Here is a 21,969-nt window from a genome sequence, read left to right as displayed (position 1 = left end):
ACACACACACACACACACACACACACACACACGCACACACACACACACACACACACATATTGTAGTGTGTTTTTGGAGTGTTAACTGTATTGTAGAAATAAATTAGCAACACTGTAGGCATAATAAATACATAAATTATATATATAATAAATAAAGTTACCAGCGAAGGGATGTCAGAGGCGCTGATGTGGCCAGCAAGAGCAGCCAACAAAGACATCTGGAGATATGTCCGGCCCCTTGTACCGTCCGGTTCTGTCAGGGAGCCGCGAGGGGTCACTGGTGACCTACACACACTCCTCAGAGGTCCTGGTGAGGCAGCCACCCCTCACCCCACCCCTCACACACCGCCCACACACCCACCCTCACCCCTGCCCATACACCCACCCTCACACACCCACCCTCACCCCTGCCCACACACCCACCCTCACACCGCCCACACCCCACCCACTCAACCACAACAACTCACAGACCATGGTCATTACATACATCGCAGGAATTTGCCTATTTATTGCCTGTCTCTACCTCCTCATCACAATCAACTTGAGAATGGTCCAGGACGGACCGAAACGTCGTCGTCCCTTCACCTTCTAGTGTGTGGTCTGGTCAACATACATCGCAGGAAGTTTATTCCCGCCATAATCATCCAATCTGTTATATTCTGATAACCAAAAAATCTAAATATATCTTGATAAATGGCCATCTTAAAAAAAACGAAACAACACAGTTAAGACCGTGTCTGTGTCCCAGTCTTCGCTACCGACTTCGGCTCAACCAGTCTCTCGAACACATCACGCAAATATTGGCTTTCCTTCGCTGGTAAGACCGACAAACACACCATACAATATTATACCCATTTAACGGTAAACAAATTCCTCTCCATCGATCTGTAAATCAGACTAAATAAAGCCTTCCCCCCCACGAACGGCCTCGTACCCCGAGCGCCTAATCAGTTTTCACGAGAGCTATAAAGCATGACTGATATTTACGGACCAGAATACGGGGCCTTTTGGGCTTTCTCAAGACGGGTTCAGCCCAGAGCTTGTCTCGTCTACCGCGGATCACCTGTGGCAGATATTGCGGCCCAACCACCACCACCCAAGCCCTGGCTAGATCGCACTCAACCTGCACGCACTGTCGCTATCACCAAATCTGCACTCAAAAGTTCTTCAAGAAATCTGCACTTGAAGTATGCACAAAAATGCGTATGTGCACTTCATGCCGGATGAGCATGCGTATATCTACACTTCAATCTTGTTGGATTAAGATGCGTTAATCTGCGCTTAAAGAACGCTAGTTTGCGCTTATCCTGGTTAATCTTATCAAGATTACAACTTGAAACAGGTCTGTTCGAGAGAGAGAGAGAGAGAGAGAGAGAGAGAGAGAGAGAGAGAGAGAGAGAGAGAGAGAGAGAGAGAGAGAGAGAGAGAGAGAGAGAGAGAGAGAGAGAGAGAGAGAGAGAGAGAGTACAAAGACGGTTCTCTCACAACACTCACTCTTCATCTCTGAGATAATATTTCTCCTCCTTCAGTACCACACTGGGACTGGGGAAGGATCTGTGGCTGGGGGCTGGGATCTGAGACAGTGCTAGGGGTCTGGAGGGATACTAGGGGGAGCTGGGGGCTGAGGGTGGTGCTAGGGGGGCTGGGTGTAGTGCTAGGGTGGCTGGGGGTGGTGCTAGGGGGGCTGGGGGTGGTGCTAGGGGGGCTGGGTGTAGTGCTAGGGGGGCTGAGGGTCGTGCTAGGGGGGCTGGGGGTGGTGCTAGGGGAGCTGGGGGTGGTGCTAGGGGGGCTGGGTGTAGTGCTAGGGGGGCTGAGGGTCGTGCTAGGGGGGCTGGGTGTAGTGCTAGGGGGGCTGGGGGTGGTGCTAGGGGGCTGAGGGTCGTGCTAGGGGGGCTGATGGTCGTGCTAGGGGGGCTGAGGGTCGTGCTAGGGGGGCTGAGGGTCGTGCTAGGGGGGCTGAGGGTCGTGCTAGGGGGGCTGGGGGTGGAAGAAACGCTGGGTCTTTTCACCCATAATTAAATATTTCCTCGGTGGAGGACGCTACGAAACTTGCCCAAAAGCGTGAGCAACTTACCATATAAACAGAATCGAAAGCCTTTCAAAACACTCTGATACCCTAATCCAGTTTTATTCATAAAGAACCTCCAGTTGTTTGCCAATCTTACGTCTCATAGCCACCAGAATACTAGCAAGAGCTAGCATTATATGGTGACGTATCCTTGACCGGATGCAGTGATGCCGGATGCCCAGACAACTCACCATTAGCGCTTCCATCTACATGTGACATGATCTCTGGTCGGTCACAATCTCCACCATACACGTCTTCATTTGGCCTTGTTGAAACGCTCACTACATCTATCATATTAACAATGGATCATCAGCAAGTTATAACTGCCACAAATTCTGAAATGAGTTAATTAGTGACGATGTATCAGAGCCAGACGGAGTTGTTGCCTGGTATTCACAGCACAAATAATTATTGAATTGTTATTTGTGTCAGAGAGCCGAAGATAAACAGAAATTCCTCTTTGGTTATCGTCAAATATTTAGTTCTACAAAATCTGGTGTTTATTTTCTAAATGTTCATATTAGAAAAAACAATTAGATTTTTAGATTTAAAAGTTAGATTCGTTGGTGATTGATACAAATTATTAGAATATAGATATCAATCATTGTCTTTATTTTATACAGGTGGGTTCTGGAGCAGAGTATTTCTGACTCCTACAAGCAGACTTTCCCTTCTCATAGGTCAGGGTAAGCCTTACCCTCAAGTTTTTCCTGGATCACGACTCACCAGTTGGTTAACAACCAGACCTAAATTACTCCTGGATGAACAGTGAAAGCAGTTAAGCATCGCGCCCGGTCAAGTCTCGAACCCAGACCAAATTACCTGAGAAGTGCAGCGCGAGTTATGTACCAGAAAACTTGCGCAGCGGAGATATGTTAGAGCATTAGCAGAATATTATGGCAACATTAAATATATATATATAAGAGTACTGGTAGAACTGGAATTAACCTGTACTAATATACTGATGGAAGCTACGACTTTTGTGTTTGTCTACTGCTAAAACAGAGCAAAGCTCATAGTCTGAATTACCGTGTAGGCCTACAAAGGCCGCTCTGGGGGCAAGTGCCAGGTTAACTACCCTAACCTGCTTGTTATCTTGCGGGTTGTTAGTACTATGTTATTCAATCTCGTGAAAACAATCTCTTTCTCTTACGATTATCTGGCTTCTCGCCTTAGTATTATTTTGCCTTCTGAACACTATGTTTCCCCCCCCCCCATGGCATTTACACTTCAGGTCTTGCTCTTCTGGTCTAATGGTTTTCTAACGTTTGGTGTGTCCCATGTCCTAGTGTTTATCTTGGTTTACGTGCCTCCTCTCTCATTATTCACTTTAAAAGAAAACACAGTAATTTATTTCAGTTTAAATATATATATATATCGAGGCTGACAGAGTCTGGCCGGCGGGGACCTGGCCACCCGAGCACTTTCATATATTCTGGTTATTATTTTTAGCCCGGATGTTGCTTCTCTAGCTCCTCCTCCGCCTCCTCCTTCTTCCTCGCCTGCTTTCTTCATCCTCCTACTCCCTTCTTCTACTCTCTCTTGTCCTACACCCTCGACCTTCTTTTATGCATTCATGCTATACCCACATTTCCTTCAATGTACGCTTCTTCCTTCAACTTTCTCGTCTTCCTTCGTGGCCTGACTGGGCATAGAGGCAGCCACCCATGACGGTGGTGGGAGGCAGGCTGGCACCTCTGGGCACCTTTGGGCCCAGAGGCTTCACCTTTGGGTGAAGCCTCGTCATATGTGTATTGTGTGGGGAGCAGGACAAATATATTTGGTTCTCATGAAATACCATTTTCACCGAGTAAAGCTGAACAATTATATGGGATTAAATCAATAAAATCCATTATAATAAACCAGAAACACATTATCCAATGCATATGTGACAGGAATGGACAGAAACGACGTTTCGGTCTGTCCATGACCGAAGTAATTTGTGTGGGTTAATGTTGTACGTTTCAGCCCCGTTATGACTTATTCTCTGGAGATAAGGAACTCCTGTTGGAAGACTTGCCACTGTGTACAACAAATAACTTGGAGCGCCACAATGCTCTTTTGTTCAACACCTTGATATGTGGTCTTTTAAATTTTCAGAACTAACACAGAGGACTTCTTGTTTCTTTAGAAGGCGGCGGTCGGTGTGTAGCTCTTGGGCCGCTCAGCCCAGGGAGTTTGCTCAAATATTATTATAATATATATACGTGACAGTCGGTAAAATAAGTCTTTCTGCCTGTGGTCATATCGCAAAAATCAGCAAATGGATACTTGGAGGTTTTTGCGTAGCGTGGAAAATGGGTGGAATCTATCAGGGGGTTTCGATTGATTCAGTGATATTTTCATAGAGTCCAATGGAGGATCTGAAAGGATGAAGAGAAGATTGAGATCTCTTTGAGACCCTTGTGAGAATAATATATGTCTGTTCGTTGTTGACATTATATAACGGTTTATCAGTCGGTATATGAAAATGGTACGGTATATGAAAATGTTGCTCTATGGAGCTTCAGACCCAGACTGCTCGACCATGCTCGACGACAACCTCTGCAGACTTGGAATTATATTAAAAGTGTTTAGGGCTCTTATTTCTGAATATATATATATATATATATATATATATATATATATATATATATATATATATATATATATATATATATATATATATATAATGTCGTACCTAGTAGCCAGAACTCACTTCTCAGCCTACTATGCAAGGCCCGATTTGCCTAATAAGCCAAGTTTTCATGAATTAATTGTTTTTCGACTACCTAACCTACCTAACCTGACCTAACCTAACTTTTTCTGCTACCTAACCTAACCTAACCTATAAAGATAGGTTAGGTTAGGTTAGGTAGGGTTGGTTAGGTTCGGTCATATATCTAAGTTAATTTTAACTCCAATAAAAAAAAATTGACCTCATACATAATGAAATGGGTAGCTTTACCATTTCATAAGAAAAAAATTAGAGAAAATATATTAATTCAGGAAAACTTGGCTTATTAGGCAAATCGGGCCTTGCATAGTAGGCCAAAAAGTGCGTTCTGGCTACTAGGTACGACATATATATATATATATATATATATATATATATATATATATATATATATATATATATATATATATATATATATATATGAATGCGAAACAGACCACCAAGCAAAGCCTAGTTGTTCACAGCTCACAGCAAACAGCCAAAGAATATTCAGTGGTTCACTGCAAACTGCAAACAACTAGGTAGAATCTGGCGAATTACAGTATGCAAGCAGAGTCTAATGAATCACAAAAAAATGCTGAACACCCTACACGATGTAATGAACAATTGGTGGCGAGTACACCGGACATAATGAGCAGTGTACTGTGAGGTCGTCAAGTACTGGCCTCGACTCATCCTGCTAATGACAGAAAGTACTGAGAAGAGTATCTACACCGCCAGTTACCTACGGTGAAGTCCCGTCTTGCCTCACAGTACCGCTGTGCCATTATGTTCCTCCAGGTAGTGGGAACAAGAGCACCTCGCGTCAACACTGCTTCAGCTCCTCTACCACACGGCAGCGTCCAAGTCCTCGCTTCCTGCAGCGTCCGTATCGGGAGACTCTATTCATGCCGCCACTTCGTGCGACCAGAGAACGTCCACTTCATGCGACCAGAGAACGTCCACTTCGTGCGAGAAGTTTGTTGACAGTCTAAGTGTCAGGAGTTGACTACCACGGCGTCACCTCGGTCAAACGTTGCCCCTCGGTGTCACGGGAGCAACAAGCTGTCCGGCAGTTGTAGCGACCCTTACTGGTTACTAAGTCGTGTGTGTGACCCGCGGAGGGAATCATTCTCAAGGCAGAAGAGACACATATCATGGCTGACTAAGAAATGGAACCCGAGCTGTAATATAAAGCCAGCCGCAGAACGGGTTAAGAACTGGAATTACGTCTGCCCAGTAGATTTTATTATTATTAACATCTCTATTCACAAAATTAATATACAATTTTGACTAAGTGGAGCAATTAAGCTAGGTCTTGTTACAATGAGGTTGCTGCTCATATTCGCTGCCACACACGACAGAGGATCATATATAAGACAATAGGTCTAAATAGAAGATTTAAACACATATTTCATGAGGTTACAATCTACTACAGCATATATTATGCATGTTTGATTTACGCCACACAGGACACAGATGGAGTCACAAGAAATGTAGTGAATGGAATCGCATTTTCTTCCTCTTTGTCCTTCTCTAATATGGCAAAGCAAATTTTTGATAAATTGTCCGCATGTCTTCCAGTACTCTAGATTCAATGAATTAATTTCATAGTTCAATATGCCAGGAGGTCTAATATCTATTACAGTTTCACATACAATAATAATATAGTGTTTTAATGAATTCCTTACCGGTTTGTCACAAAGTTTAGCGGCTGAATATTGTAGTGGTGGGTCAGCCTCACTAATGTTCCACAGGTGCCAGTGGTGGGTCAGCCTCACTAACCTTCCACAGGTGTTAGTGGTGGGTCAGCCTCACTAACCTTCCACAGGTGTTAGTGGTGGGTCAGCCTCACTAATGTTCCACAGGTGCCTGTGGTGGGTCAGCCTCACTAACCTTCCACAGGTGTTAGTGGTGGGTCAGCCTCACTAATGTTCCACAGGTGTTAGTGGTGGGTCAGCCTCACTAACCTTCCACAGGTGTTAGTGGTGGGTCAGCCTCACTAATGTTCCACAGGTGTTAGTGGTGGGTCAGCCTCACTAACCTTCCACAGGTGTTAGTGGTGGGTCAGCCTCACTAACCTCTTACACGTGTCCATAGCCAAGGCGAATAACTACACCACATTGTCTGGTTCGACAAGTGTGCTCACCATTCACACTTATTATTAAAAACGTTGTCAGTATTTTTGTCTCTCGGACGTCGAAGTCATTATTCTCACTCCAACATGAGATGGAACACCCCCAAGCAAGTTTTACACAAAAGTTATTTTCATTAGCAAAAATCACATTGGATATTTAATCCCAGTCACATGGAAATATTAGCTCGGAGCTCCCAGCTGCACGTCGTGGTGGTGTGGGTTATCAATGTTGACACCCAGTGATGCTCCACCACTGATTAGTCTCATTGTCTATGGTAAGGAGAGAGAGAGAGAGAGAGAGAGAGAGAGAGAGAGAGAGAGAGAGAGAGAGAGAGAGAGAGAGAGAGAGAGATAGAGAGAGAGAGAGAGAGAGAGAGAGAGAGAGAGAGAGAGAGAGAGAGAGAGCGAGAGAGAGGGAGGGAGAGAGAGAGAGAGAGAGAGAGAGAGAGAGAGAGAGAGAGAGAGAGAGAGAGAGAGAGAGAGAGAGAGAGAGAGAGAGAGAGAGAGAGAGAGAGAGAGAGAGTGAGAGAGAGAGAGAGACCACCAAGGAATACTCTGACTGCTTACTTAAATGTTTCTAAATTGAAACATTTAAATCAGCAGTTGAAAGTGTTTTCACATCATAACTTCATATTCTTCATTTGGGAGTGAAGATGAGAAATTAGTTATACGAAGTAAATTTTACCATTTTCTTTTGCCATTGCCATTATAAATTTTAGTGTGAGTAGAACTGCTCGTATCATGAGGTAGTGTGAGGGAGGGACCACAGCTGCTGCTCTTGCCTCGTCTGCTTCTGCTGCTTCCCGCTGCTGCTGACAGCTTCAACTGGTTCACAAGAGGAAAAATTCTACAGGTAATTACCAGCTGGAAGCACAGTAGAGAAAAGTGAATATTAAATTTGACTTCAGGGAGATACATAGTGAATAATGAACACATTGCTTGGTGTTGAACGTCTTCTTAACTTAGTGGGGTTCTCTAAATATTCTGTGCTCACACACGCACGTACATACATACACATACACACACAGGGGGGCCTCGCGGCTGAGTAGACAGCGTCGGGGGTCGTTGTCCTAATGACTCGGGTTCGATTCCCGGCGGAGGCGGAAACAATGGGTAAAGTTTTTTTCATCCTGATGCCACTGTTCATCTAGAAGTGAATAGGTATCTGGGAGTTAGACAGCTGCTACGGGCTGTTTCCTGGGGATGTGTGTGTGTGACAGTGTGTGTATGTGTGTGTGTGTGTATTTACATAGTTGTACTTACTAGTTGTGCTTGCGGGGGCTGAGCTACGGCTCTTTGGTCCCGCCTCTCAACTCTGTGTGTGTGTGTGTGTGTGTTAGAGAAATAAATGTAGTAACTATAAGAGGAAAATAGATTGATTATAAAGGCGGGGTCCAAGAGCTAATAGCTCGATTCTGCAGACACAAATATTAAATACAAATAGTAAATACACACACACACACACACACACACACACATACACACACACACACACACACACACACACGCTTACACTAACACAAAATTCTTAGGGAAATTAACAGGGTGGACAAAGACAAATTATTTAAGACGGGTGGCACCCGAACAAGGGGACACAGGTGGAAACTGAGTACCCAAATGAGCCACAGGGACGTTAGAATGAACTTTTTCAGTGTCAGAGTAGTTAACGGATGGAATGCATTAGGCAGTGATGTGGTGGAGGCTGACTCCATACACAGTTTCATATGTAGATATGATAGAGCCCAGTAGGCTCAGGAATCTGTACATCAGTTGATTGACGGTTGAGAGGCGGGACCAAAGAGCCAGAGCTCAACCCCCCTACAAGCACAATTTGATGAGTACACACACCTTTGTGCATCTGCTCGCAATCTACATAAACAAATGTGGATAGGGATAATGATAAGTAGATGAACTAGATGCACCAGTTTAATATATTACTCTCTACAGCAGAGACACAACACACAACTGTTATATGACTGTAGAAGGAGAAATATTTGACTGTTATGGCCATAGGAAGTCTTGACCACTCTTACTAACTCCACTCAGTGTGGATCAACAGTGCACATACACACACACACATTATCTCTCTCTCTCTCTCTCTCTCTCTCTCTCTCTCTCTCTCTCTCTCTCTCTCTCTCTCTCTCTCTCTCTCTCTCTCTCTCTCTCTCTCTCTCTCTCTCTCTCTATATATATATATATATATATATATATATATATATATATATATATATATATATATATAAAGATATATAAGGATAAAGACCAAGCTACTATATATGCATTTATCCTTATAGAGATATAAGGATAAATGCATATATAATAGCTTGGTGTAGTGTGCCAAGGAGAGATTGGACAGTAGTTGCAGAGAGTTGGTTACTATCCGGCTTGGATAAGCAGCCACGTCTGCTCACCCTATCGTGGAGTGACAACATGTACAACCAGTCTTAAGAGGCTGGTGGGGAGGGAGGGAGAGGGGGCAGAGGTGATGGTTGGGTAGTTAGGGGTTGTAATTAAGGCCAATCAACCGCCGAAGGGTTGTTAAGACCACGACAATTGCTTATTGATTAGCCTGTAGGTATACGTTAGTCTTGTATAGAGTCCAGGATTATAGTCAACTCTCTCTGTATGCTCAGAGAGAGCATACAGAGAGGTATAATATATACCTCTCTGTATGCTCCTCTCTGTATCTATACCTCTCTGATACCCATATAATTGGGTATACACTCTCAGGGAGTATATCTTTGGAGGGAATGGGGGAGGGGCTGTATCAGACCGATGATAAGTATGATAAGTATGATAAGTGTATTCTGGGACGAGGCTTTTATCTGCTGACGACGCACTTTGGCTGCCTGATAAACCGCAGTTCTTAGTACATCAAGTTTTTTATTTTGTAATATTTTAGCTATTTAGTTTTATCAACTAAAATTCGTCGAATGTGAGTGAGAGTGTGTGAACTAGTGGTCGCTGCGGCCACTTGTTTGTATATGGTCTATCACCCTCTCATTACCCCCCCCCCCGTCACTATCACCCCCCTCACTATCACCATCACCCCTCTCCCCCCTTCCCACATAACCTCCACCTTCCTAACATAAACCATGTTGCAGCTGCACTCGTGACTGTAAGCTTCGGTTACCTGACCTGACACCTCCTGATGGCTGGTCTGGGCACACCAGAGTCTGAGGCCAGCACCTGACCTACAAGGGACTAGTGCAGGTGTGCACACACACACACACACACACACACACACACACACACACACACACACACACACACACACACACACACACACACACACACACACACCCTACATGTGCAGTACGCGAATAAAATATAAATATTTGTTCTAAATATTTTCCTTCTTTATTGGTTTGTTTGAGGCTTCACGCTCCGTGTAATATCGAAGCTAATGCCGGGAGCTCAGGGGACAGTGTTGACTTTATCCAAGCAAAACTGTTCCGATGGCTTAAGATGGACTAGAGCGCCATGTCGACTCCAAACTGATGCAATCGGAGCCGTTAACTTCAGCACCAAACAGTGGTAAAATATTCGAAGAAATCAATCTATATCTTAGGTACCAAATAGACTCTGGAAAGCACAAAGTCATAGCATTTTTGAAGCCTTTGGTAGAACACGAATCCCCGAGAAACTGGGCAGCATTAGCAAGAGCTAAATTGTATTCATAGGGCGAGAAGATAGTTGAATTCTGTCTATATTGAACCTCACTGCCGACCACAGTAATGAAGCTACTTCACGTAAGACTCAGTTGACGCTACAGGATATACTTCTGTACTCTGTGCAGCAGTACACACACACACACACACACACACACACACACACACACACACACACACACACACACACACACACACACACACACACACACACACACACAGGGGGCGGGGGGGAGTGTAAGGGGCCTGGTAGCCTGGTGGATAGCGCAGGACTCGTAATTCTGTGGCGCGAGTTCGATTCCCGCACCAGGCAGAAACAAATGGGCAAAGTTTCTTTCACCCTGAATGCCCCTGTTACCTAGCAGTAAATAGGTACCTGGGAGTTAGTCAGCTGTCACAGGCTGCTTCCTAGTGTGTGTGTGTGGTGTAGAGAGAGAAAAAAAAAAAGTAGTTAGTAAACAGTTGATTGACAGTTGACAGGCGGGCCGAAAGAGCAAAGCTCAACCCCCGCAAACACAACTAGGTGAATACAACTAGGTGAATACACTTTCTTTTATTTTTCAAAGCAGTTAACAGATGGAATGCACTACGAAGTGATGTGGTGGAGGATGACTCCATACATAGTTTCAAATATAGATATGATAGAGCCCAATAGGCTCAGAAATCTGTACACCTGTTGATTGACAGTTGATAGGAGGGACCAAAGAGCCGGAGCTCAAGCTCCGCAAGCACAACTAGTTGAGTACAACTAGGTGAGTACACATTATCTTTAGAACAGTATGAGCAGTAGATGAGTCGTGGCGGAGAGATGTCGCTGGGAAGTGTGTTGAAGAGATGTTAAACACTTATTTAACCCCACTTGGGGTTAAATAAGTGTTTTTTTAACCCCTTCCTTCTAAACACACACAGAGAAACACCCTAACACATAGACATGAGGTACACTTGAAATACACCTGGTATGAATACTTTACAAACTCTACAAATAAGAGATACATTTGGAATCTAAACACAGTCTTGGTGTGTCGTAATTCCAGTCTTCACAGGGTATCAGATCACCTCTTTCTGGTGCTGTATAGAGGACTTTCTGGTGCGTTCGCCTTTCTATTGTGGACTTTCGGCGCCGTGGAGAGGGGGGACCTGCTGCCTGGGTAACAGCTTCTCCTCCATACCAACCTACCCCTGGCTTTGCGCCCTAGTGAAGCCACTCCAGAGCACAACACCATAGTCTCCTGAGACTGATGGATGCCTACTAATAGAGGACGGGAGTGTTCCTCTCTTGCTGTAATGAGTTAAGAATGTCATTTTGAAGAGGTGGGTTACACCGTATTTCTCACACCTGGTCAGAATTTCAATAATGGTTTCTTTCCAAATGTTTCTTTCAAGGCTTTCTGTCACACTGAACCCCGCCCCCTCTCCCCCCCCCTGTTGATTGTCTGAGTTTCTTGACTGAATTCCTATTATGCAGATTCTTCAACACTTAATTTGTTAATAATCATTTAAAGATTACGAGGAGTAATGTACACGTGTGTGTGTTTATATATATATATATATATATATATATATATATATATATATATATATATATATATATATATATATATATATATATATATATATATATATATATATATATATAAATGTTAGTATGTTTGAAAGCAATTTGGCCAATATCTTTCTTAGGAAGAAATATTCACACCGAGAAGTATACCCTGCTTCATGCTGTATATACACAGAATTGAACTGAATCCTGAAACATATTCAGGACCAAAGAACACTTGTTGGTTAGTAACTAAACTGTTGTGGTGGTTTTAACAACGTTACAGAGGTTGGCAGACCATAAGTCCAATACCAAACCAATCTTACTACACGAAAACTTGAGAGTTGAGAGAAGCTGACATTTCACTTACGATACACCAGATGCGACAAGCACTTAAGGAAACTAAGGAAACACTTAAGTCAATCTTGTGAAGTATGTAAAAAGTGAGTGCAGATTTAGATCAGTACAGCTTTCCTGATTTCAATAAAAGCTTACAGAGGAGATGCGGTCCATGTAACACCAATATATTATATATATATATATATATATATATATATATATATATATATATATATATATATATATATATATATATATATATATATATATATATATATATATATATATATATATATATATAGTGTTTAAATTAATTAATATTCACTACACATGTGTCCTATGGAACTTACCCTGCAAAATATTGTGCCAAACGTTACTTTAATAAGAGAAAACGTAAAGCTGTGAAAGATTAGCAAAATATGTATACAGGCTGTATTATAACCGCCTCCCCAAACCGGTTATAATTATTATTGTAATGATTGAATACTCCAGTATATATACATATATACCAGTTCATATACACATGTCTATACAACACGCAACAGTAATTGTTAATATAAAACATAAAAGCAGTCTATATATATATATATATATATATATATATATATATATATATATATATATATATATATATATATATATATATATATATATATATATGCAGGCTGCCTTATACAGGGCTAGTATAGGTTAACAGGCATGTGATAAAGTAAAGGTGATTAAGATGAATTAACTGACAATCTATGAGAAAGGTGATAATGTGAGAAATATATATATATATATATATATATATATATATATATATATATATATATAAATATATATATATATATATATATATATATATATATATAAATATATATATATATATATATATATATATATATATATATATATAAATATATATATATATATATATATAAATATATATATATATATATATATATATATATATATATATATATATATATATATATATATATATATATATATATAATCATTACAGAAGAAAATCTATAATATATATTCCAGATTGATTATAGAATTCAATAAGTATTTTACACTATTGTATAATGCAAAATTTCCATATAGTATTATCACATGATATATACAGATTCACACTGCATACTGATCAAGTCTCTATGTATATCCTAGTTGATTGATGGTTGAAAGGCGGGACCAGAGAGCCGAAGCTGAGCCCACGCAAGCACAACTAGGTGAGTACAAGAGTGTACTACATTCCTACGTACACAAAATGGTCGTTGACGGCCACACCTGCACCCCGTGGGGGTGAGGGCGTCTTCTGGGTCTCTGGTAGCTCTCAGCTGCTGTATGTAGCTCTCAGCTCTATATGTAGCTCTCAGCTGCTGTTATGTAGCTCTCAGCTGCTGGTATTTAGCTCTCAGCTGCTGGTATGTAGCTCTCAGATGCCTGCATGTAGCTCTCAGATGCCTGTATGTAGCTCTCAGCTCTGCCTGTATGTAGCTCTCAGCTCTGTATGTAGCTCTCAGCTGCTGTATGTAGCTCTCAGCTGCCTGCATGTAGCTCTCAGCTCTGTATGTAGCTTTCGGCTGCCTGTATGTAGCTCTCAGCTCTGTATGTAGCTCTCAGCTGCCTGTATGTAGCTCTCAGCTGCCTGTATGTAGCTCTTAGCTGCCTGTATGCAGCTCTCAGCTGCCTGTATGCAGCTCTCAGCTGCTGTATGTAGCTCTCAGCTGTGTGTGTAGCTCTCAGCTGCTGTTTGTAGCTCTCAGCTGTCTGTATGTAGCGCCCAGCTGCTGTATGTAGCTCTCAGCTGCTGTATGTAGCTCTCAGCTGCTGTTTGTAGCTCTCAGCTGCCTGTATGTAGCTCTCAGTTGCTGGTATGTAGCTCTCAGCTGCTGTATGTAACTCTCAGCTGCTGTTTGTAGCTCTCAGCTCTGTATGTAGCTCTCAGCTCCCTGTATGCAGCTCTCAGCTGCCTGTATGTACAGAATCTTAGCTTTCCGGAAAAAATCATTGTAATTAGAGGGATCACAAGTCAATTCATCCGTCTAAGTAATGAGGTATAGATTGTCTTACTACGATAGTTGGGTCGTGCTTCTTGCAGGAGTCGTAGAGAATTAGTGAACTAGGAAGGTGGGAGAAAGGTGGAAAGGCACCGCATGAGGAGGTTTCCTCCTTATCCCGTGGACCCCAAAGGCTGAGAAACTTCCAGGTTTTCTGACTGAGATAAATCGCCACACAGGAAGAAGGGTAAGCAAAATTTTTGGAGTAGAGAAGGGCGCCGCAGCGAGCCGTGATGGCCGACTATCAATTTCTTCAATCACAAGCGTTTCGAATTCAATCTACGGCGTCGAGCTTGCCGTTAGTGAAGGGGATGTTAGTCTCCGGATAGCTGTGGCTCTGGTCGTCAACTTCCACCACCTCAATGCCTCCCAAGACGGAGGTGGGTCGAGGGCGTCTCTGCTCCATGCCGGGGTTGGTAGTGAAGTTATCAGCCAAGTGGAGAGCGGGGCTGAGACCGTTAGCTAGCGACCGAGGGCGCCCCGTGTGGTATCTGGTGCGAGGATTGGCGCGTCCCTCCAGCGTGTACACGTTGGCCGGGCTGGTCTTCTGACGGTTGATGGAGTCGACGGTGCCAGCCTCTGGCCGGATAGTGGACCGGTACGACGGGTAGTACGACCGTCGCGTCGTGGAGTAGGAGTAAGAGTCGTAGCGGAGGGTCCCGCAGCACGACCGGCTCTTGACGATGGCCAGGAAGCCGTTGCGGTACTTCTTGTTGAAAAAGGCGTAGAGAATGGGGTTGATGCAGGAATTTGATGATCCCAGCCACTGAGCTATGGGTGTGATGATGGCCAAGATCGCTCCCTCCATCTCCCCAAGCTCATCACCCAGCTGAAATAGGAAAATAGGTCCCTATTTATGTGTGTAAGAGAGAGGAAGAGAAGAAATGACTGAATGAATACTACATGCGCATAGTCTTAACAAAGAGGTCATATTATTTGCTAATATGTAAATGATTCGAGGGTAATTTCTGATGTTATTTTCTCGGTGTTATTCTAATTGCTGTTTGTAGACTATACTGAGGAGATAATACTGAACTATATATTACAGTGAGAACAAGTGACGTCCAGTGACGCCCCGTGACGCCCAGAGACGTCCAGTGACGCCCCGTGACGCCCAGAGACGTCCAGTGACGCCCCGTGACGCCCAGAGACGTCCAGTGACGCCCCGTGACGCCCAGAGATGTCCTGTGACGCCCCGTGACGCCTAGAGACGTCCAGTGACGCCCCGTGACGCCCAGAGACGTCCAGTGACGCCCCGTGACGCCCAGACACGTCCAGTGACGCCCCGTGACGCCCAGAGACGTCCAGTGACGCCCCGTGAAGCCGAATGAGTCCAAGACAGTGTCAAGAAAAGTAAGCGTCTTCATACCCCGGAACGATATTAAACGTACGACTCATAATTCGTATGACCACAGGTCCCTATGTGTGTGTGTGTGTGTGTGTGTGTGTGTGTGTGTGTGTGTGTGTGTGTGTGTGTGTGTGTGTGTGTGTGTGTGTGTGTGTGTGTGTGTGACATATCATCACTTAAGAAAACAGAAAATACGCGTGAGTTGCCTACCTTGATCCTGATGAATATGACGTAGAGAGGGAGCCAGGAGAGCATGAAGATGATCACCACCACCACCAGCATCTTCACCACCTTCACCTTGCTCCGCTGCTGCATCTGGTGGACCGCAGCATCCCTGGTGTCTCCTGGGATGGTCCTCCTGGCCACCTGCCACACATTAGGGGGAGGTTGTTACCTCCTGAATACACCAGAGGTTGGTGTAATCAACCTTCCTTGATTACACACCAAGGGACGTTGATTACCACCTATATACACATCAGAGAGCTGGTCAGCAGTCTCTGCAGCCGTGTCAAACCTTACCAAACATTCCTTATCACAATGAACTTAGTACAATGTACACTCTCTCCATCCAAGCTATTTGATATGCCAAACGTGAACACCAGGAAATAAGTCTGTGTGCCAAAGCAGGTTTAAACCTGCTTTGGTTGTACGTAAAGTACAACCAAAGCAGGTTGTACTTAACCAAGTACTTATGGTTGTACGTAACCAAGCAAGTAATTAGTTACGTACAATACCCAACGTACGGGAGACTGCGGTATGTATTTAACATTACGACATAACTGTGAACATTACAAATGAGGAATGAATTACCTATCAGTGATAAGTTATGATAATTTGTTGAGTTTAGTTTGTTGAGCTGGAGAGCAGTGTAGGATGCCTCAGCCCTGTTAGTGTCAGTGTGAGATGAGTCGGGTCAACTTACCCTGATCCAGATCATGACGTAGAAGAAGATGATGAGGGCGAGAGGCAGCAGGTAGCAGAAGAGCAGGTGGGCGATCAGGAAGTACAGACGCTCGGCCTCTCTGCTCGGCCACATCTGCAGGACCAAGGGATTTACTTTCTTTACTGGTCAGCTGTTTTTTTTTTTGTGTGTGATTACTATGTGTTGCTGCAGGATTGAGCTTTAGCTCTTGGACCCCGAAATGTGTGTGTGTATGTACTCACTTATTTGTGCCTGCAGGATCGACCATTGACTCTTGGATCCCGCCTAGTGTGTGTGTATATCCATCAAATTATGTTAATTTGATGGATACACACTCACACACTGTGTTAGTGTGTTTGTGAAATTAGTATTCAGCAGGAATTAAATAATTCCATTTTATGTATCATACACCAGGTCAAGGGAGGTGTATGTATCATACACCAGGTCAAGGGAGATGTATCATACACCAGGTCAAGGGAGATGTATGTATCATACATCAGGTCAAGGGAGATGTATGTATCATACGCCAGGTCAAGGGAGATGTATCATACACCAGGTCAAGGGAGATGTATGTATCATGCACCAGGTCAAGGAAGATGTATGTATCATACACCAGGTCAAGGGAGATGTATGTATCATACACCAGGTCAAGGGAGATGTATGTATCATACACCAGGTCAAGGGAGATGTATGTATCATACACCAGGTCAAGGGAGATGTATGTATCATGCACCAGGTCAAGGGAGATGTATGTATCATGCACCAGGTCAAGGGAGATGTATGTATCATGCACCAGGTCAAGGGAGATGTATGTATCATACACCAGTTCAAGGGATACATACACGGAGATGTATACGAGGCTTCTCGGAATGTATAGACTGAGAGTTTGCTAAAGGAAGCTTTCTGGTTAGTCATTAAGCTCTTGTGTGGCCACCTGAACCACTCAGAACTTGAACTGTCATCCACACTTCCGTGGAAATAAACTTTCACGGAAGTGGAATAAATAAAATAGGACGGGCACAGGTCCTTAGGTGGAGCTGGGAGGAGTCTTGGAGACGCCTGTCTATAGTGAACGTCTCAGACCAAGCGCAGGGATTTCACACATATATTTCCAGTGTATCCATCAAATAAATTTAAACTGAAGACGCTTTCTAGTTGTATTATTGAAGGCAGTGTCTATTGCAGTTACATTTTATTCTTGAGACAGGAGTCTCAAGAATTTCGTGCGAAGATCATTGTATTTATTCACTAATTGAAGCAACAGAAGACATTCAACACGATGAATGATAACCACATCATAGTTTTCACCGAGGTGCTCCAGTAATCTCTATCAGGCTCCTCACCTGCTCCCTCTGGCCCCCCAGACGAGCAAATAAACTCCTTTCGCTCGTTGTAAAATGCGGGTCGTTGTTCGCGTGTCCCCGTGTGAACTGAAGCAGCACGGAGAGGTGTACCTGTCTCACCCGGAGAATAATCGCCGGCGTCGGGGCTTCTATTATTCACAGACAGACACGACGGGTTGATAGTCTGCTCTTATTGCGTGTTGTGTGTGTATGTGTGTGTGTGTGTGTGTATGTGTGTGTGTGTGTGTGTGTGTGTGTGTGTGTGTGTGTGTGTGTGTGTGTGTGTGTTTGTGTGTGTGTGTGTGTGTGTGTGTGTGTGTGTGTGTGTGTGTGTGTGTGTGTGTGTGTGTGTGTGTGTGTGTGTGTGTGTGTGTGTGTGTGTGTGTGTGTGTGTATGTGTGTGTGTGTATGTGTGTGTGTGTGTGTGTGTGTGTGTGTGTGTGTGTGTATGTGTGTGTGTGTGTGTGTGTGTGTGTGTGTATGTGTGTGTGTGTGTGTGTGTGTTGTGTGTGTGTGTGTACTTACCTAATTGTACTTACCTAATTGTGCTTGCGGGGGTTGAGCTCTGGCTCTTTGGTCCCGCCTCTCAACCGTCAATCAACTGGTGTACAGATTCCTGAGCCTATTGGGCTCTATCATATCTACATTTGAAACTGTGAATGGAGTCAGCCTCCACCACATCACTTCCTAATGCATTCCATTTGCTAACTACTCTGACACTGAAAAAGTTCTTTCTAACGTCTCTGTGGCTCATTTGGGTACTCAGCTTCCACCTGTGTCCCCTTGTTCGCGTCCCACCAGTGTTGAAAAGTTCGTCCTTGTTTACCCGGTCGATTCCCCTGAGGATTTTGTAGGTTGTGATCATGTCCCCCCTTACTCTTCTGTCTTCCAGTGTCGTGAGGTGCATTTCCCGCAGCCTTTCCTCATAACTCATGCCTCTTAGTTCTGGGACTAGTCTAGTAGCATACCTTTGGACTTTTTCCAGCTTCGTCTTGTGCTTGACAAGGTACGGGCTCCATGCTGGGGCCGCATACTCCAGGATTGGTCTTACATATGTGGTGTACAAGATTCTGAATGATTCCTTACACAGGTTCCTGAACGCCGTTCTGATGTTAGCCAGCCTCGCATATGCCGCAGACGTTATTCTCTTTATGTGGGCTTCAGGAGACAGGTTTGGTGTGATATCAACTCCTAGATCTTTCTCTCTGTCTGTTTCATTAAGTACTTCATCTCCTATTCTGTATCCTGTGCCTGGCCTCCTGTTTCCACTGCCTAGTTTCATTACTTTGCATTTACTCGGGTTGAACTTCAACAGCCATTTGTTGGACCATTCACTCAGTCTATCCAGGTCATCTTGTAGCCTCCTACTATCATCCTCTGTTTCAATCCTCCTCATAATTTTTGCATCGTCGGCAAACATTGAGAGGAACGAATCTATACCCTCTGGGAGATCATTTACATATACCAGAAACAGTCTAGGTCCAAGGACTGACCCCTGCGGGACTCCACTTGTGACGTCTCGCCAATCTGAGACCTCACCCCTCACACAGACTCGTTGTCTCCTGTTGCTTAGGTATTCCTCTATCCACCGGAGTACCTTCCCTCTCACTCCAGCCTGCATCTCCAACTTTCGCACTAGCCTCTTGTGTGGCACTGTATCAAAGGCTTTCTGACAATCCAAAAATATGCAGTCTGCCCACCCTTCTCTTTCTTGCCTTATTTTTGTTGCCTGGTCGTAGAATTCAAGTAACCCTGTGAGGCAGGACCTGCCATCCCTGAACCCATGTTGATGCTGTGTTACAAAGTTCCTTCGCTCCAGATGCTCCACTAGTTTTTTTCGCACAATCTTCTCCATCAGCTTGCATGGTATGCAGGTTAGGGACACTGGCCTGTAGTTCAGTGCCTCCTGTCTATCCCCTTTCTTGTATATCGGGACTACGTTAGCTGCTTTCCAAGTATCTGGCAGTTCCCCTGTTGCCAGTGATTTGTTATACACTATGGAGAGTGGTAGGCTCAGTTCTCTTGCTCCTTCCTTTAGAACCCAAGGGGAGATTCCATCTGGGCCTATAGCCTTCGTCACGTCCAACTCTAGTAAACACTTCCTTACTTCCCCACTGGTAATCTCAAACTCTTCCAGTGGTTCCTGGTTAGCTATTCCCTCACTTACCTCTGGAATTTCTCCTTGTTCTAAGGTGAAGACCTCCTGGAATTTCTTATTCAATTCCTCACACAGTTCCTTGTCATTTGTAGTGAATCCTTCCGCCCCTATCCTTAATCTCATAACCTGTTCCTTTACTGTTGTTTTTCTCCTAATGTGGCTATGCAACAATTTAGGCTGAGTCTTTGCCTTGCTTGCGATGTCATTTTCGTATTGTCTTTCTGCCTCTCTTCTCATCCTGACATATTCATTCCTGGCATTCTGGTATCTTTCTCTGCTCTCCAGTGTCCTGTTATTCCTATAGTTTCTCCATGCCCTTTTACTTTGCTGCTTAGCTAGCCTACATCTTTGATTAAACCATGGGTTTCTCATCTTCATTTCTCTGTTTTCCTTTTGGACTGGGACAAACTTGTTTGCTGCGTCCTTGCACTTCTGCGTGATGTAATCCATCATATCTTGGGCCGTCTTTCCCCTGAGCTCTGTTTCCCATGCTATATCTGTTAGGAATTTTCTTATCCCCTCATAGTTTCCCTTTCGGTATGCTAACCTTTTGGTTTCGGTATCCCTCCTCGAGTTCAATAACCCTTCTTCAATCAAGTACTCAAACACCAGTACACTGTGGTCGCTCATTCCTACTGGGTCCTCAAAACCGATTTCTCTTATGTCGGAGTCGTTCAGAGTGAAGACTAGGTCGAGTCTCGCTGGTTCGTCATTGCCTCTCATCCTTGTGGGTTCTCCGACATGCTGCGTTAAAAAGTTGCTTGTCACCACCTCCAATAGTTTGGCTCTCCACGTATCCTCGCCTCCATGCGGTTCCTTGTTCTCCCAGTCAATCTTTCCGTGATTGAAGTCGCCCATGATGAGCAGGTGGGATCTATTTCTACAGGCAGCAGAGGCTGCCCTCTCAATTATAGTGTTAACTGCCTTGTTGTTGTTTTCATACTCTTGACTGGGTCTCCTGTCATTTGGTGGAGGGTTGTATATTACTGCTACTACTATTCTTGGTCCTCCCATTGTTATGGTGCCTGCTATGTAGTCTCTGAACTCCTCACAGCCCGGGATGGCCATCTCCTTAAAACTCCATTCCCTTCTCATGAGTAGGGCCACTCCGCCTCCTCCTCTACCTTCCCTCTCTTTCCTTATTACTGTATACTCCTGGGGAAACACGGCATTCGTTATGATTCCAGAGAGTTTTGTTTCAGTGAGTCCGATTACATCTGGGTTAACTTCTTGTGCTCTTTCCCTTAGTTCACTTGTCTTGCTTGTGATCCCATCTATGTTCGAGTACATCACCCTGAAACTGACTCTCTTCTGCTTCTTTTCTGGGGGGACCTTTGGGATCTGGGGTGAGTGGGAGCTGGGGGGACCTGGCACGGGGGGATTGGTGGAGGAGGGAGGGCTTGGGGTGGTGGGGGAGAGGGGGAGGGTACAGGGGGTGGATAAGAGGGGGAGGGTACAGGGGGTGGATAAGAGGGGGAGGGTACAGGGGGTGGATAAGAGGGGGAGGGTACAGGGGGTGGGTAAGAGAGGGAGGGTTGGGGAAGCATGGGGGGAGGAGAGGCTGTGGGGGATAGGGGAGATGGGGGGGCTTGGGGGAAGAGAAAAGGGTGGAGGGCTTGGGGGGCGTGGGGGAAAAGGGAGGGCTGAGGTGGGTGAGGAAGAGGGGAGGGTTTAGGGGAGTGGGGGAGAGGGGAAGACTTAGGT

General features: G+C 44.4%; 1 protein-coding gene across 1 annotated transcript in view; it reads right to left on the bottom strand.

Moving 5' to 3' along the window:
• Positions 1-14,347: 14,347 nt before the first annotated feature.
• LOC123747423 (neuropeptide SIFamide receptor) overlaps positions 14,348-21,969 on the bottom strand; it is a 121,615-nt gene continuing 113,993 nt past the window's right edge. Inside the window, exons 6-8 of the mRNA XM_045729640.2 lie at positions 16,765-16,878; positions 16,053-16,208; positions 14,348-15,323 (exon numbers count right to left, since the gene is read on the bottom strand). Coding sequence (XP_045585596.1) covers positions 14,769-15,323; positions 16,053-16,208; positions 16,765-16,878 — 825 coding nt within the window. The 3' untranslated portion in view covers positions 14,348-14,768. The remainder of the gene's footprint in view (positions 15,324-16,052; positions 16,209-16,764; positions 16,879-21,969) is intronic.

This window comes from Procambarus clarkii, chromosome 94 (genome assembly GCF_040958095.1).
Source record: "Procambarus clarkii isolate CNS0578487 chromosome 94, FALCON_Pclarkii_2.0, whole genome shotgun sequence".
Classification (NCBI taxonomy): domain Eukaryota; kingdom Metazoa; phylum Arthropoda; class Malacostraca; order Decapoda; family Cambaridae; genus Procambarus; species Procambarus clarkii.
This window is presented reverse-complemented; position numbering and strand designations above follow the sequence as displayed.